This window comes from Mustelus asterias, chromosome 6 (genome assembly GCF_964213995.1).
Source record: "Mustelus asterias chromosome 6, sMusAst1.hap1.1, whole genome shotgun sequence".
NCBI lineage: Eukaryota > Metazoa > Chordata > Chondrichthyes > Carcharhiniformes > Triakidae > Mustelus > Mustelus asterias.
This window is the reverse complement of record NC_135806.1, coordinates 98,133,074-98,150,703: the sequence shown is the minus strand read 5'-3', so window position 1 is coordinate 98,150,703 and position 17,630 is coordinate 98,133,074. Positions and strand designations below refer to the sequence as shown.

Here is a 17,630-nt window from a genome sequence, read left to right as displayed (position 1 = left end):
GCTGTTGATTGGGAGAGGCTGTTCGAGGGTAAATCCACATCTGGCATGTGGGAGTCTTTTAAGGAGCAGTTGATAGGAGTGCAGGACAGGCATGTGCCTGTAAAAAGGAAGGACAGGAAAGGTAGGGTTCGAGAGCCGTGGATAACCAGAGAAATTGTGGGTCTAATCAAAAAGGAAAAAGAGGCATACATAAGGTCCAGGCAGCTAAAAACAGATGGAGCACTGGAGGAATATAGAGAAAGTAGAAAAGAACTCAAACAGGGAGTTAGAAGGGCAAAAAGGGGTCACGAAATGTCCTTGGCAGACAGGATTAAGGAGAATCCCAAGGTATTTTATACATACGTTAGGAACAAGAGGGTTGTCAGAGAAAGATTCGGACCTCTCAAGAACAAAGGAGGGGAATTATGCTTAGAACCCAAGTAAGTAGGTGAGATCCTAAATGAATACTTTGCATTAGTATTCACAAAGGAGAGGGACACGTTGATTGGTAGTGTCTCAGAGAGATGTGTAGACCCGTTAGAACAAATCGCAATTTCAAGGGAGGAAGTGTTAGGTGTTTTAGGAAGCATTAAGGTAGACAAATCCCCAGGGCCAGATGGCATCTGTCCTAGATTACTGAGAGAGACAAGAGATGAAATTGCTGGGCCTCTAACAGAAATCTTTGTTTCTTCATTGGACACAGGTGAGGTCCCAGAGGATTGGAGGATAGCAAATGTGGTCCCGTTATTTAAGAAGGGGAGCAAGGATAACCCGGGTAATTATAGGCCAGTGAGCTTGCAGTCCGTGGTAGGGAAATTGTTGGAGAAGATTCTTAGAGATAGGATCTATAGAACTGAATAATCTCATTTGCGATAGACAACATAGTTTTGTACGAGGGAGGTCATGCCTCACAAATTTGGTTGAGTTTTTTGAGGAGGTGACAAAAATGATTGACAAGGGAAGGGCCATGGATGTCGTCTACATGGATTTTAGTAAAGCATTTGACAAGGTCCCTCATGGCAGGCTGGTGCAAAAGGTTAAATCTCACGGGATCAAAGGTGAACTAGCTGGATTGGTACAGAACTGGCTTGGCCATAGAAGACAGAGGGGAGCAGTGGAGGGGTCTTTTTCTGATTGGAGGTCTGTGACTAGTGGTGTTCCGCAGGGCTCTGTACTGGGACCTCTGCTGTTTGTGATATATATATATAAATGATTTGGAAGAAGATGTAGCTGGTCTGATTAGTAAGTTTGCGGACGACACAAAGATTGTTGGAGTTGCGGATAGTGATGAACATTGTCAGAGAATACAGCAGGATATAGATAGGCTGGAAAATTGGGCGGAGAAATGGCAGATGGAATTTAATCCAGATAAATGCGAAGTGATGCATTTTGGTAGGTTTAATGCAGGGGGGAGCTATACAATAAATGGCAGAACCATCAGGAGTATAGACACAGATGGATCTTGGTGTGCAAGTACACAGATCCTTAAAGGTGGCAGCACAGGTGGAAAAGGTGGTGAAGAAGGCATATGGCATGCTTGCCTTTATTGGACGGGGCATAGAGTATAAAAGTTGGCATATGATGTTGCAGTATATAGAACGTTGGTTCGGCCACATTTGGAATACTGCGTCCAGTTCTGGTCGCCACACTACCAGAAGGATGTGGAGGCTTTGGAGAGAGTGCAGAAAAGGTTTACCAGGATGTTGCCTGGTATGGAGGGTATTAGCTATGAGGTGAGATTGAGTAAACTAGGGTTGTTCTCCCTGGAAAGACGGAGGTTCAGGGGCAACCTAATAGAAGTTTATAAAATTATGAAGGGCATAGATAGAGTGAACAGTTGGAAGCTTTTTCCCAGGTCAGAAATGACAAATACAAGGGGTCACAAGTTCAAGGTAAGGGGGGCAAGGTTCAATACAAGGGGACATATTTTACACAGAGGGTGATGGGGGCCTGGAATGCACTACCAAGCAAGGTGGTTGAGGCAGACACGCTAGGATCGTTTAAGACTTATCTAGATAGCCACATGAACAGACTGGGAATAGAGGGATACAAACGGATGGTCTAGTTAGGAACACATGATCGGTGCAGGCTTGGAGGGCTGAAGGGCCTGTTCCTGTGCTGTATTTTTCTTTGTTCTTGGTGCTGTGAGGCAGTAGGGCTAACCACCGTGCCGCCCTCAATGCTTCAGGATGTGGTTTAATGCAAAAAAAGTGTGCTCTGGAAAACAACTGAGTACAGCAGATGCTTTGACCTGTATCCAAATGGCAAGACCTGAACAGAGTTGATGGAGCCCTTGTTGAAAGGGTAGAACCCTGTGCATTGACCACAACACTACCAGCAACAACTCTGTGACTTATTGGAATCATGATGGTGGGCACAGTTAGAAGTCTCACAACACCAGGTTGAAGTCCAACAGCTTATTTGAAATCACGAGCTTTCAGAGCGCTGCTCCTTCATCAGGTTTATATATATGCCATGTTTGTGAAATCTACCTCTCCACTCACCTGATGAAGGAGCAGCGCTCTGAAAGTTTGTGATTCCAAATAAACCTGTTGGACTTTAACCTGGTGTTGTGAGACTTCTTATTGGAATCAGAGATGGACACAAAACTGATGAAGTGTGAGCTCAGGGCAAATAAGTATTCCATCAAAGGATGGTCCACATACATACCAAACAATCCCATTCTCAGAACAAAGAATAGAGAGGATACCTCAGTATAGTTGATGATTTACTAATCTATACAATATCTTGAGGGGATCTTATAGTATAATGTTAATTCCAGTTGTAATATGTTAAGGAGACACAGTATACATCATCACTTCTATCTCATGTAGATCTCATGACAAGATGAAGCAATAGCAAGTTATTTCTTAATAAAATTAAAACTTTCCTTACCTCAGCAAACTCTGTGAAAAGTCTATATTAGCACTATGAGATATGGATACTATACATAATTGTGGTGGGCAGAACTCAAAGCTCATGATAGTTGCACTGGATCTTTACAAGGGTTTACCAGAGTTAATATTCAAGCAGGGCACTGGCTAACAAATCCTAATGATGCTTTTTGGTTCCATAATTAAGTTATTAATAATTTTCTCTTCTTGTTTTCTTGGTTCCTGGCATTGATCCTTTGTTATCCCAGTAGAAAATGTTGAAAAGTATGGTGAGGCTTATTCGTTTGCGGATACTAACTGATCTCCAGTGCTGATTGAAATGGTCTTATTAGGAGCCACAAGATGATAAGGATCCTGATGGATAGATGGACTATCGAGACCAAGAAAATCTGTATCATAGAATCATAGAATCCTATCGTGCAGGAGGAGGCTATTTGGCCCATCAAGTCTGCACCGACCACAATCCCATCCAGGCCCTTTCCCCATAACCCCATGCATTTACCCTAGCTAGTCCCCCTGACACTATGGGGCAATTTAGCACGGCCAATCCACCTAGCCTGCACGTCTTTGGATTGTGGGAGGAAACTGGAGCACCCGGAGGCAATCCACGCAGACACGGGGAGAATGTGCAAACTCCACACAGACAGTGACCCAAGCCGGGACTCAAACTCAGGTCCCTGGCACTGTAAGGCAGCAGTGCTAACCACTGTGCCACCGTAATTATATTGTCTATAATTGTCATCGTTGTCAATAAAGTCTAAGTGGGCGGCACAGTGGCAGTGGATGGCATATTGGCACAGTGGTTAGCGCTGCTGCCTTACAGTGCCAGGGACCTGGGTTCGAGTCCCGGCTTGGGTCACTGTCTGTGTGGAGTTTGCACATTCTCCCCGTGTCTGCATGGGTTTCCTCCGGGTGATCTGGTTTCATCCCACCGTCCAAAGATGTGCGGGTTAAGTGGATTGGCCATGCTAAATTCTCCTTCAGTGTCAGGGGGACTAGCTAGGGTAAATGCATGGGGTTACGGGGATAGGGCCCGGGGTTAGATTGTGGTTGGTGCCGACTTGATGGCCCGAATGGCCTCCTTCTGCACTGTGGGATTCTATGATCCTTTACAAGCAAAATCACCAAATTCTTGCATTGGCTTTCAATTTACTGACAGGCTTTCCAATGCCGTCTTGTGCTCAGTTATGGTCACACTCAATACGATTATACTGAAGACTAAAAGTTACTTCAGTGGGAAATATTGTTCTTTTGTATGCACTGATGATGAACGATCAGAGACTGCTGTTGAGATTTGATGAGACTTGTACCCTATGAACAGCAACGCCCACAGACAGCGCAATGAATTAACTTAGAATACCTGTTCTGGAGCAGCTGTGTGTACTGCGTTATGAGCCCTTTCTATTGGTCCTGCCCTTGCCCCTGTTCAGTACTTTAGGCTGTGCTCTTACCCAGATTCTTAGGATACATGATTTCAGTCTTGTATGATAAATAATTTGGTACAAACACATACCAAATGTGTTGTTATTTTCCCGTCCTGCTCGCCACAGGAATTGTACCGGGTGGGACACAGACTATGCAAAGATCCATTGATCTCGGGTGGGATTTTCCAGTCTTGGGGTGAGCGCAGCTGGAAAATCCCGTCCATACAATTTCTCAAGAATTGCAAAAATTAACGGTATTCTCACAACAGGAATGTGGTGCAAGTCTGTATAGATTTCTCAAGGATTGCAGAAATTAAGAACAGCTTGTACAGATTTCCTGTTTGCTTTGATTCGCACTGGCAAGTTAGAAATTTGATAGAAGCCTGTGTCCATTTCTCAAGAGGTGCATTATTGTGGCTGTGCAAGCTCATACACGCAGGATTCTGCTCTTCTAATTGTCACATACTGGGGATGCAAACTTTGTGAAGGGAATATAGGAACAGGGATTGGCCATTCAGCCCCTCAAACCCACTCCACCATTTAATAAGATCATGGCTGATCTGTGGCCTAACTCCACGTACCTGCCCTAGGCCCATATCCCTTGATATACCTGCTCAATAAAAATTTGTCTATTTCAGACTTAAACCTAACAATTGAACCAGCATCCACTGCCATTTGAGGAAGAGAGTTCCAAACCTCCACCACTCTCTGCGTATAGAAGTGTTTTCTAACACCTCTCCTGAATGTTGGGCTGAGGTTTACCATTCCGCTGCTAAGTGTTATGTACAGGACTGCTCGATGGTGCGGAAGCAGAAATAAAACCATCATCCCAAGCCATTGTGTTTTAAGTAAACAGTGGGGTCAAACCCCAGCATCTACACTTCTCAACTGCATTTAATCTTTTAAAAAGTTGGAGAAAGCACAAACAGAATTTTGAACCTCTTTCCAAATTCATTATTTTAAGAAATCTGGCTCAAAATTGCAAAGATTGTGATCTCAGTTCTTTTTGCTGGGACCACACCTGCCAGAGTCTTCCTGTGCCATCCCTTTTCACAACTGAAACAAGCACAGAAGGCACGCAGACCAGATGCAATGCCCATAACCTCAGACTGTCTGCTGCAGTCTTTGCAGTAAAAGTGAGGCGGGTGCTGCACTCACATCTCCTCCCAAAAAGAGAAGAGAAATGGAAGAATCGACAAATGCAATTGGCCAGCAAGAGTGAATAATAGAATGTATCTTTCTTCACGGGTCCAGGCCACTATCCTCCAGGAAAGCATGCCTGCTGTTACCAAGGCTGGAACACCCTTTCTTTCTCATTGTATTGGTCATTGTGATAAACAACCAAGAAGCTGAGAATGCAGAATCCCAGCATGGGGAGTCAGTCGCATGCTCAGCCCAAACCTTCTCCATCAGTCTGGGGTTCCTCATATCCTATCCTTTGCAGGAGTTTGTAGTCATTCCACCAGATTCCTCACACCACCCTGAGAATTACAATGGGAATTCATAGGAACAACTCAATAATTCCAGGGACTTGATTTTATTTTAATAAATGCTAATAAATCAGTTATCAAAAACCAATGTGAGCTTATGGCTTGTCATTATTACGTTGTATGTTTGCCCTTTATATAATTGTCCCTTGCATTGTGATCCTGTGTATGTGCCAAACATTGGTTGAGGTAAAAATATAAAATTTAACTGCAGCTGCCAAAACAACAGTACAAAGCAATGGGATATCACCATAAGACCAAAATAAATAGTAGCAGATTTAGGCCATTTGGCCCATCAAGTCCACTCCACCATTCAAAGAGGTCATGATTGATCTGATAATCCTCAATTCCACTTTCCCACCTTACCCCCATAACCACTGATTCCCTTACTGATTAAAAATCTGTCTATCTCAGCCTCAAACATACTTAATAACCCAACTTTAACAGTCCTCTGTGATAACGAATTCCATAGATTCACTACTCTCTGAGGGAAGAAATTCCTCCTCGTCTCTGTCTTAATAGGGTGACCCATTACTCTGAGATTATGCCGTCTGATGCTAGACTCACCAGGGGAAACAATCCTCAGCATCTACCCTGTCAAGCCTCCTAAGAATCCTATATGTCTCAATAAGGTCACCTCTTATTCTTCTATACTCCAATGAGTACAGTCTCAACCCACTCAACCTCTCCTCATAAGAAAGTCCTCCATAGCTGGGATCAACGTAATGAAAAAGGCAAAATTATACGGATGCTGGAATCTGAAGCAAAAACAGACGATGCTGAAAATCTCAACAGGTCTGACAGCATCTGTGGAGAGAGAATAGAGCCAATGTTGCGAGTGAGGATGACCCTTCGTCACAGCTAAAGACAAAGAAAATAGGACAAGATTTACACTATAAGGGTGGGGGAGAGGGGCTGTAATTGGACAAAGGGAATGTAAATGGCCATGATAAAGGCGAAGAAAGGTGCTAAGAGCGTCCATTAAGAAATCAGAATATGTGAATGGCCAAACAACGGTCGAGATTGTCAGAGGACAACCTGAGGAATGTGGCATTTGACCCTGGGGGGAGGTGGAGGGGGTGGGGGGGAATGGTTGGAAGAGAAAATAGAGAGTGAGAATTCAGAAGTGGAAAAATAAAAATAAGAAGTTGAAAAAATGGACGAATAAGATGAAAAGAAATTTTTAAAAAATGGAAATTCATCCATTTTTTCTATTTCATATCCTTATTTTTACACTTCTGAAATCTTACTCTCCATCTTGTCTTCCAAACCCTTCCCCCCTCCCACACCTCCCAAGTCAAATGCCACATTCATCAGGCTGTCCGTTGACAATCCCTTAATGGATGCTTTACACACCTTTCTCAGTCTTTAGCATCACTACTTACATTCCCTTTGTCCAATTACAGCCTCCCTCCTCATCAATCCTCACAGTATAAATTTTGTCCTATTTTCTTTGTCTTTACAAAGGTCATCCAGACTCGATTCTACTCTCTCCCCACAGATGCTGTCAGACCTGCTGAGATTTTCCAGCATTTTCTGTTTTCATTTCAGATTCCAGCATCCACAGTATTTTGCTTTTTTATTTGTCTTCAGATCTGACGAAGGGTCATCCAGACTCAAAATGTTAGCTCTATTCTCTCTTTACAGATGCTGTCAGACCTGCTGTGATCAACCCAGTGAACCATCTCTGGGCTGCCTCCAATGCCAGTATATATTTCCTTAGATAAGGGGACCAAAACTGTATTTCAGGTGCGGTTTAACCTGTGCCCTGGACAGTTTTAGCATTTTTAACAACCTGTCCTGGTCCCCCACGCCAACGGTATAGGTAAGAAAGCATCAGCACCTCCTTATGAAAGGCTGTTAGGAATAAGCACTAAGTGCTGAGTTCACCATTGATGCCCACATTCCCTGAACAAATCTGACAGAGAAAACATCTGCGGGGTTATGGGGGAAAGGTCCAACCAATTCAGCCTCGCTGTATAGACATGACAGGCTGAATAACTTCCTTCAGTGTAGCAGCCATTGCAGCTCAATGTCAGTAAAACGAAGGAGATAGTCATCAGCTTCAGGAAATGTAATGGACAAAATGCCCCTGTCTACATCATAGAACATAGACATAGAACAGTACAGCACAGAACGGGCCCTTCGGCCCACGTTGTTGTGCCGAGCTTTATCTGAAACCAAGATCAAGCTATCCCACTCCCTATCATCCTGGTGTGCTCCATGTGCCTATCCAATAACCGCTTAAATGTTCCTAAAGTGTCTGACTCCACTATCACTGCAGGCAGTCCATTCCACACCCCAACCACTCTCTGCGTAAAGAACCTACCTCTGATATCCTTCCTATATCTCCCACCATGAACCCTATAGTTATGCCCCCTTGTAATAGCTCCATCCACCCGAGGAAATAGTCTTTCAACGTTCACTCTATCTATCCCCTTCATCATTTTATAAACCTCTATTAAGTCTCCCCTCAGCCTCCTCCGCTCCAGAGAGAACAGCCCTAGCTCCCTCAACCTTTCATCTTAAGAGCTACCCTCCATACCAGGCAGCATCCTGGTAAATCTCCTCTGCACTCTTTCCAGCGCTTCCACATCCTTCTTATAGTGAGGTGGCCAGAACTGCACACAATATTCCAAATGTGGTCTCACCAAGGTCCTGTACAGTTGCAGCATAACCCCACGGCTCTTAAACTCCAACCCCCTGTTAATAAAAGCTAACACACTATAGGCCTTCTTCACAGCTCTATCCACTTGAGTGGCAACCTTTAGAGATCTGTGGATATGGACCCCAAGATCTCTCTGTTCCTCCACAGTCTTCAGAACCCTACCTTTGACCCTGTAATCCACATTTAAATTAGTCCTACCTAAATGAATCACCTCACATTTATCAGGGTTAAACTCCATTTGCCATTTTTCAGCCCAGCTTTGCATCCTATCTATGTCTCTTTGCAGCCTACAACAGCCCTCCACCTTATCCACTACTCCACCAATCTTGGTGTCATCAGCAAATTTACTGATCCACCCTTCAGCCCCCTCCTCTAAGTCATTAATAAAAATCACAAAGAGCAGAGGACCAAGCACTGATCCCAATGGTGATACAGTGGAAATGGTCAAGAGCTTCAAGTTTCGAGGTGTCCCGATCACCAACAATCTGTCCCGGTTCCCTCACACCAATGCTATATAGTTAAGAAAGCCTACCACGCCTCTGCTTTCTCAGGAGTCCAAGGAAATTTGGTATGTCCACTACGACTCTCACCAACTTTTACAGCTAGAAAGCATTCTATCTGGTTGTATTACAGCTTGGTATGGCTCCTGCTCTGTCCAAGACTGCAAGAAACTACAAAGGGTTGTTAACGAAGTCCAGTCCACCACGCAAACCAGCCTCCCATACACTGATTCTGTCTGCACTTCCCACTGCCTCGTCAAAGCAGCCAGAAAAAGATACAAAAGTCTGAGGTCACGTAACAAACGACTCAAGAACAGCTACTGCCATCAGACTTTTGAATGGACCTACCTTATATTAAGTTGATCTTTCTCTACACCCTAGCTATGACTGGAGCACTACATTCTGCATTCCCTCCTTTCCTTCTCGACGTACGGTATGCTTTGTCTGTATAGCGTGCAAGAAACAATACTTTTCAATGTATATCTAATACATGCGACAATAATAAACCAAATCAAATCAAATTCCCTTTGAAATAAAGGCCGGCATTCCATTTTCCTTCCCTATTGCTTACTGAAGTTGCATGCAAGCTTTGGGTGAGTTATGGAGAAGGACTCCCAAACCCCTCTGTGCCATGATAACCCAGGTTCCCTGTCACCAGAGAGCAATAACCTACAGGCAGCAGAGAGTCACCACTGACACTTGTGACCAACCATCTTTACATCAGCAATATAAACCCAATTCATGATGGCAACTTCTGGAGCATGCCCAAGCCTCCTGGAATTTGTCCAACCCATTTCACAACGAAAAAAATAGGAAGCTTGTGCCTCCAAGCTTTTTTTTACTCGTGTAAACTTAGAACTGGTTTAATGCTGTCAACAGTATCATTTCAACTTGTTGCTCATTTGCAAAAAAAACCTTTAAAATACAGTAATAGCAAACCGCTGCCGATGCTGGAAATCGGGACTAAATCGCTGGGAAGACTGCTTTTTTTGTCACGGTGAAAATGTTGCGTTGGAGAAACCTTCCAGACTTTGTTCCTACCTCAGCTCATCACAGTATTGGTGGACTCGCACAGATAAATTGTGATTCACTGAAAAGGAACTGTTGTCGATTTCAGATGTTTGAGGTTTCTTTGCAATGCAGGGACGCACTTACCGAGCAGCAGTTCTTTGTGTTTGAAGTATCTGATCCGCTGAGAGTAGCTTTGGCTGTCCGAGTTCGATCCATTATTCTCTGTCCAGTGAACATAGGCTTGTCCCTTGGCGTGAATTTTAAGAGCTTTCACCTCGACCTCAGCGTCCACCTGCACAACAATCCGGCCAGAGACCCACTCCCCGCTGGTGTAGGTGGGGACGCAGTTGTCAACAGCACGGTCATAGAGGATTGTAAAACTCCTCACTTTCCCCATGACTGCGGCCGAAGTGCTGAGATGTAATTCGAGAGCATCTCCTGCACTAATGGGTGGAAGATGGGGCGGGTTCTGGATGGTCAGAAAGACATGGATCCAACGAAAGACACAGGCACCACACCCTGTTTGCAGTTGCAGTCAGCGCTCTGAAATTTACGTACGGTTTGAGAAATAAGGATGTCACAACGATTGAATCATCTCACAGAACATGAACTTGTGCCACAAAAACAGAAACAAAGGCCAAGCATGTCCTTTCCCCCACCCTCACCTTTTATCAAAAGGTATGCACATGTGTCCATATGTACACTAAGTCAGTACATATAGTCCTTGAGCTTGGTCTGCTCAGCCCCCAGAGTGTGTAATTACACCAGTTGTCTATGCTGGGATACACCCAGGTTACTGTCCACATGGTGAATGGCATCAGGCATGCCTGGAGTGTGCATAGCATCTACTTTGGTGGCAGGAAGAGGCTCCATCTCCACCAGTGCAGGGGATGTAGATTGTGGACTCAAAGTGTCAACCTCTATGACAGTTGGCGGTGTTGGGTTAGGTACCTATAACAGATAATGGCAGTTCCTGACACAGTAAGAAGTTTAACAACACCAGATTAAAATCCAACAGGTTTATTTGGTAGCAAAAGCCACACAAAAAGCTACCAAATAAACCTGTTGGACTTTAATCTGGTGTTGTTAAACTTCTTACTGTGTTTACCCCAGTCCAACGCCGGCATCTCCACATCAGTTCCTGACATACAGGGCATCATCTGAGATGACCACATAACTGTTTGGTTGGGAGACATGGCTGTAGACCCCTGCCAGTTTGTCATAGCCACATGTGGTTTGCATTTTGACTGTCCAGCTCAGTTCTAGAATGTAGAGTCTACAGCGGTTATGGTCATTGTATCTTTTCCCTTTTTGTTATAGTTTCATGTGGGCTTCCCTAACATTTGTTTCTACTTTGGGTTGCAACATAGAACATAGAACATTACAGCGCAGAACAGGCCCTTCGGCCCACGATGTTGCACCGACCAGTTAAAAAAAAAAACTGTAACAGTGTGTTGGCGACAGGGATCATGGTTTTGGTGTCTCTGGAGAACATTCTCTGTGCTAGGGAGGGCAGAGCCTCTCTTGGCAGATTACACAGACTAAGTAGTGTGGTATACAAGTCTGTGTTGTGGAGGCATTGTTTGAGGAGGTGCTTTGCTGAATGTACTGCTTGCTCTGCCAAATCATTCAACTGTAGGTTTAGGAGCTGATGTAATATGTTCAAAATCTCATGTATGAGAAAAGTCTTTGAACTTCTTACAACCTTTGTGGAATGCCATGTTCATCTAAGCATCTCTTCAGCTTTCCAATTACTGTGGTGCTCTTCATGTTGAGCAAGTAATCAACTTCACACCACCCTGCGTATTAATTAACTGCGAATTATCTGTGCAGTGAGTGACCATGGAAGGTCTGGGACTTCATGCAGAGTAAGAAGTTTAACAACACCAGGTTAAAGTCCAACAGGTTTATTTGGTAGCAAAAGCCACACAAGCTTTCGGAGCTCTAAGCCCCTTCTTCAGGTGAGTGGGAATTCTGTTCACAAACAGAGCTTATAAAGACACAGACTCAATTTACATGAATAATGGTTGGAATGCGAATACTTACAACTAATCAAGTCTTTAAGAAACAAAACAATGTGAGTGGAGAGAGCATCAAGACAGGCTAAAAAGATGTGTATTGTCTCCAGACAAGACAGCCAGTGAAACTCTGCAGGTCCACGCAACTGTGGGAGTTACAAATAGTGTGACATGAACCCAATATCCCGGTTGAGGCCGTCCTCGTGTGTGCGGAACTTGGCTATCAGTTTCTGCTCAGCGACTCTGCGCTGTCGTGTGTCGCGAAGGCCGCCTTGGAGAACGCTTACCCGAATATCAGAGGCCGAATGCCCGTGACCGCTGAAGTGCTCCCCAACAGGAAGAGAACAGTCTTGCCTGGTGATTGTCGAGCGGTGTTCATTCATCCGTTGTCGCAGCGTCTGCATAGTTTCCCCAATGTACCATGTCTCGGGACATCCTTTCTTGCAGCGTATCAGGTAGACAACGTTGGCCGAATTGCAAGAGTATGTACCGTGTACCTGGTGGATGGTGAGAACACTATCCACCAGGTACACGGTACATACTCTTGCAACTCGGCCAACGTTGTCTACCTGATACGCTGCAAGAAAGGATGTCCCGAGGCATGGTACATTGGGGAAACCATGCAGACGCTGCGACAACGGATGAATGAACACCGCTCGACAATCACCAGGCAAGACTGTTCTCTTCCTGTTAGGGAGCACTTCAGCGGTCACGGGCATTCGGCCTCTGATATTCGGGTAAGCGTTCTCCAAGGCGGCCTTCGCGACACACGACAGCGCAGAGTCGCTGAGCAGAAACTGATAGCCAAGTTCCGCACACACGAGGACGGCCTCAACCGGGATATTGGGTTCATGTCACACTATTTGTAACTCCCACAGTTGCGTGGACCTGCAGAGTTTCACTGGCTGTCTTGTCTGGAGACAATACACATCTTTTTAGCCTGTCTTGATGCTCTCTCCACTCACATTGTTTTGTTTCTTAAAGACTTGATTAGTTGTAAGTATTCGCATTCCAACCATTATTCATGTAAATTGAGTCTGTGTCTTTATAAGCTCTGTTTGTGAACAGAATTCCCACTCACCTGAAGAAGGGGCTTAGAGCTCCGAAAGCTTGTGTGGCTTTTGCTACCAAATAAACCTGTTGGACTTTAACCTGGTGTTGTTAAACTTCTTACTGTGTTTACCCCAGTCCAACGCCGGCATCTCCACATCATGACTTCATGCAGATGCAGTGGTTCTTTGGTTTGATGAGGCTTGATGCATGGTGCATATCTGAAACTCTTCCTTCTCTATATCACTGTACATTGAAGACCAGTACATTACTTCCTTTGCCTTACACTTTGTTACTTCCGCCCCTGGGTGCCCTTGGTGGAGTTGCTGCGTGTGGTACTTCTGCAGAGAGCTGGAGATGACGAACCTCTGGCCATGTAGTATCAGTCTTTCCTGCATGGTTAACTCCTCTCCCATTGCATTAAAAATGCAGAGTTCGTGGGGAAGCCCTTTTAAAATCATGGAATATCCATTCATGATGACGTCATGGAGTTGCCTGCATGTGTGATCACTTGCAGGGCAGCTTTGAGACTCCACATTGATTTTGTAAGCTCATTCTTGGGCACAATGTTCCCACTTATTGTGGATGCACACTCAAAATGGCGAGACATCTACGAAATGAAGTCCACGACCTCTTTTGCAACAGTGGAAAAGTTAAGGCAAACCTTCACCACCAATATTTTGCCGGAAGTGTATGACAGTGGGACAATGGGACAGCATTTACCAGTGAGGAGTTCCAGCATTTCATACTGTTAAATGACATTAAGCATATCTGTACTGCACCTTATCTCCCCTCCTCAAATGGACTGGCTGAGAGGGCTGTGCAAACTTTTGAGCAGCCATGCAGAAGCAACCACCAGCATCCCTGCAGACCAAATGAGTGTGTTTTTGTATTACCTATAGAATGACATGACCCCACATGACCACTGGCGTAACTCCTGTCAAGTTGCTGATGGGTAGTTGAACAAGGTTGGGCCTGGAGTTTCCAGGGAGGAGGCACAAGAAACATTATGTTTCAACAAAGCCCAAGAGAACATTTGTCATGGTTGGGTCCCAGGTGTTGACGTGGCCAGGACAGGCTCTGTATTGTATGAAGCAGAAGTTCAAGGTAAACTATTGAAAAGCATACAGATCACTTGAGAAGAAGGAAGTTGCATAGAGAACTAGTGAGGATGTCCCCTCTGAGTATGCCTGCCAGTGAGGTTGTTGTGGTTGAAAGCGGTATGGAAACTTACTCAGCCCGAGGAAAGGTCGAGTAGTGTTCCTGTGAGAAATGGAGAAGCGATCTGTACTGATGCACATTGACAAGCTGGAAGTCCCATTTCTGAAAGTCAAACCAAATCTATCACTGTTGATGAGGCTCCCCCTCTTGAGTGTATCGCTCCCAAAGGGAGGAGAAATCCCCGGACAGACTGACTTTATAATGGACTGTATGGTGTTATATTGTAAATAGTTTAACTTTTGTTGACATATGTTAATAAGGGACTTAAAGTGGGAGGAATGTTGTAGCAAGCCCCTTTAAGAGGCAAAGTTTCAGAGAGGCATGTGACTCATTTGGCCAATTGGGTGGAAACACATGAATCTTGGGCCTGAGCGCGGGCTCTCCCAGGCAGTCTGGAGACTTGGTAGCATCTTTCTCACTCTCTGTAAATAGTTATTCCTGTTAGTAAATAGTTCTTTAGTTACTCCACTTGGTGGTCACCATTCCTTCCAAGATATTACACTATGTAACCATTGTCTGGTCCGGGTCCGGCATCAGCAGGGGTCAGTTTAACTCAGTTGACTGGACAGCCGGTTAATGATGCAGAGCAAAGCCAACAGTATGGGTTCAATTCCCGTACCAGCTGAAGTTATTCATGAAAGCCCTCTGAAACCTCGCTCCTTAAAGAGGCTCGCTATGACATCCCTCCCCCTTTAAGTCCCTTATTAAAACATGCCAACAAAAGTTAAGGTCTTCTCAACCTACCCCTCGCCTGAGGTGTGGTAATTAACAAGCCACTTTGTCAAGGGGTGTAGGATGCCTTTCAAAGAGACACATTGGAATTCCCATGGTTTTCCCCTTGCTGACTCCACCATGGGCCAATGGTCAAGGTGCCAGTTACAAATGTGTGCAATGTTTGCAGTCATTATCTGACCACCTCTGCACTGTAACTGGTGCAATGATAAAGTCGCCATAGGCCCTGACAACCTTTAAATCTCAGGTTAAATCATCACCAGTCAGCTCTCCTCCTCAAAGGAGAGAGCAGCCTATGGTCATCAGGGCCTATGGCAACTTTACCACTGCACCAATTCCACTGCAGAGGTGGTCAGATGATGACTGCAAACACCGCACACATTTGTAATTGGCACCTTAACCCTTGGCACCTTGACCATGGTAGGGTCAGGAAGGGGGAAACCATGAATTGAAGGGGGAGTCCAATGTGTCTCTTACTTTGAAAGGCATCCTACACCCCTTGACAAAGTGGCTTCTTTGGCAAAGAGCGAGCTGCTGCTACATGATAAATCTCTGCCACTTACAGTGGTCCAGCTCTGCTAGAGATGGCACAGATGAGAACTCAAAGACTGACCAGTGCAATGAATGGCCAGCCAGCACATTTCCACAACAGGGCACACAGTGTGGAGTAGTCTACTTCCAATTTTTGCAGGGTCAGCAATCATTGCCATCTGAAATTACCTCATTGGAGACACAGTATCCTTTAACCTCCCATTTTGAAGTAAATGGGGTTTTGCTGTGCAGGAATGCCAGGATTGATAAGAGCAGGAGTAATGGATGAGTCAGTCTTTAAACAGAGGCAAGGGTGGTCTTGCCCACCAGTGAAAGCCCACATTGCCTCTTTAATGAAAGGCCCAATCAGGTGCTTAACTGGATAGCAGCAGCCTATCTGCTGGGAGTTGCTGTCCAAGCAGAGCCCAACAGCTATACTAGATGGCAGTGCCACTAGCAAGGCAGTGGCTGCCAGTAATGCATATTCCATCCCCATCCCGCAACATGGACTCAGGCACTGGTGAGTGATGGGAGTGGCACAATGGGGGTCAAGGAGGAGGAGGAAGATCTGCAGAAAGGGCATGGGTCAGTTCTCTGCAAGTCCACCCCTCCTGATGCTTGGTTCCTTGATCAGACAACAAGTGTCTTTGAACAAGGGACCCCTCCCTTGGGAGGCTGAAGCAACCTACATAGGTTGGCTTATTCCCTGCATGATAGGCTTTCCGCCCACTACAGGGTTAATACCACAGGCAGCGGAATGAGGTCATTGAGTGGGCATGGATTGCAGTGGGAAGGGAAGACCAGCCACAGGGCTTCCTAATACCAACTTAATCAGGGTGGAGGCCAGAGGACTGTAGGGTCGTCACTCGCCACCTTCCTGCCTGTTTATATGCTGCATAAACGGCCATATTTTGTCTATTGCAAAACTAATGCCAGGATGAGTAATTTTTCCTAATTTTAAGCGCAGAAGCATGATTAAACATGGACTACAATAATCAAATATAATTATATAACCTTTAGGTGGCTAGAGGGGCTTGCAGTTTAAAAACTAGGCCAGTATTTTGCATTCAAACTACAACAACCCTCACCGTATGTCAAAAGGAAATTGCTTCTCTGATCACTTCCATAAGTGAAGTGGGCATATAATTTATCCAAATATGGACAGTATCATAACCACAATCAAATGATGAGAATCTGTCATGCAAGGTATTTTTCACATATTGCACCTTGGCCACTCCTAGGAATGATGGATGGACAATCAGTGTTGCTATAGATAATGGCAGGAGATAAACTAAATGGTTGGAGAACCTATGCAATTGATCACAGGGATCCAAATCTTCCAAGGAGCGGCAATCACTGTTGGACTGCCATTCTGCTCCTGTTGACTTAACTTGTACCAGAGCACCGCATTCTTCACCGGAACCTCTGAACCGGGCCACTTCAGAAATGCAGAGCATGCCTGCATTGGGAGTTCTTCCTCATAGTGCAGAATCACTGGGGGAAGCCAACCCCTTTTTATAGCACTTGTTCCTATATCCTGGATCGTTTAAAAGGTCCCGAAGCCACTTTGAGAAGCTACAGAGAGAACGCAAGTATGTAAGATAAGTAGGTGAAGGGGTATGGTGCCAGGTTGAGTTGGTGGGAGAGGTGGGTAGACTGGCCAGTAGTTGGGCAAGGGGGTAGACTGGTAGGGTGGGAGTTAGGGGAGGCATAGTGTGGCAGGTGAGTGAGGGAGTGTCTTTTGTATAGATACCCAGGTGTTACAACTGGTTTTAATAGTTCTAGCATTTCCTGGGTAACAATTTTGGAAAGTATAAGTCAGACCCATCCAAAGTCTCTGACTTGTGTTTTGGAGGTTTCCAGACACAAAGGAATTGCATTCCTCAAGTTCAAATTTTCCAGATAATTCCCATGCAGTCTGTGCGTGGGGACTTATGAAGGGTCACCCAGTGCATCTTGGGTGGGGGGAGTGTACCTCCAGGGTACAAGCATCCAGAGATCCAAAGTTCTGGGCTAGGATGATCAGTTTCACAGCATTTTTTTAAAAATCCACAAATTCCACTTTCATAGCCTAACCTAGACGCTCCTACAGTACAGTATGACAGGTCGGCTGTG

At 45.0% G+C, this 17,630-nt stretch overlaps 1 protein-coding gene across 2 annotated transcripts in view; it reads right to left on the bottom strand.

Annotated features, from left to right (window-relative positions):
- LOC144495016 (arrestin domain-containing protein 3-like) overlaps window positions 1–17,630 on the bottom strand; it is a 53,722-nt gene that overhangs the window by 29,873 nt on the left and 6,219 nt on the right. The window contains exon 1 of one of the 2 annotated variants that reach the window (XM_078214793.1): window positions 10,108–10,375. The exons of the other annotated variant lie outside the window; for it this stretch is intronic. Coding sequence (XP_078070919.1) covers window positions 10,108–10,360 — 253 coding nt within the window. The 5' untranslated portion in view covers window positions 10,361–10,375. Of the gene's footprint in view, window positions 1–10,107; window positions 10,376–17,630 lie in introns of those variants that run through there. 2 annotated transcript variants of the gene reach the window in all.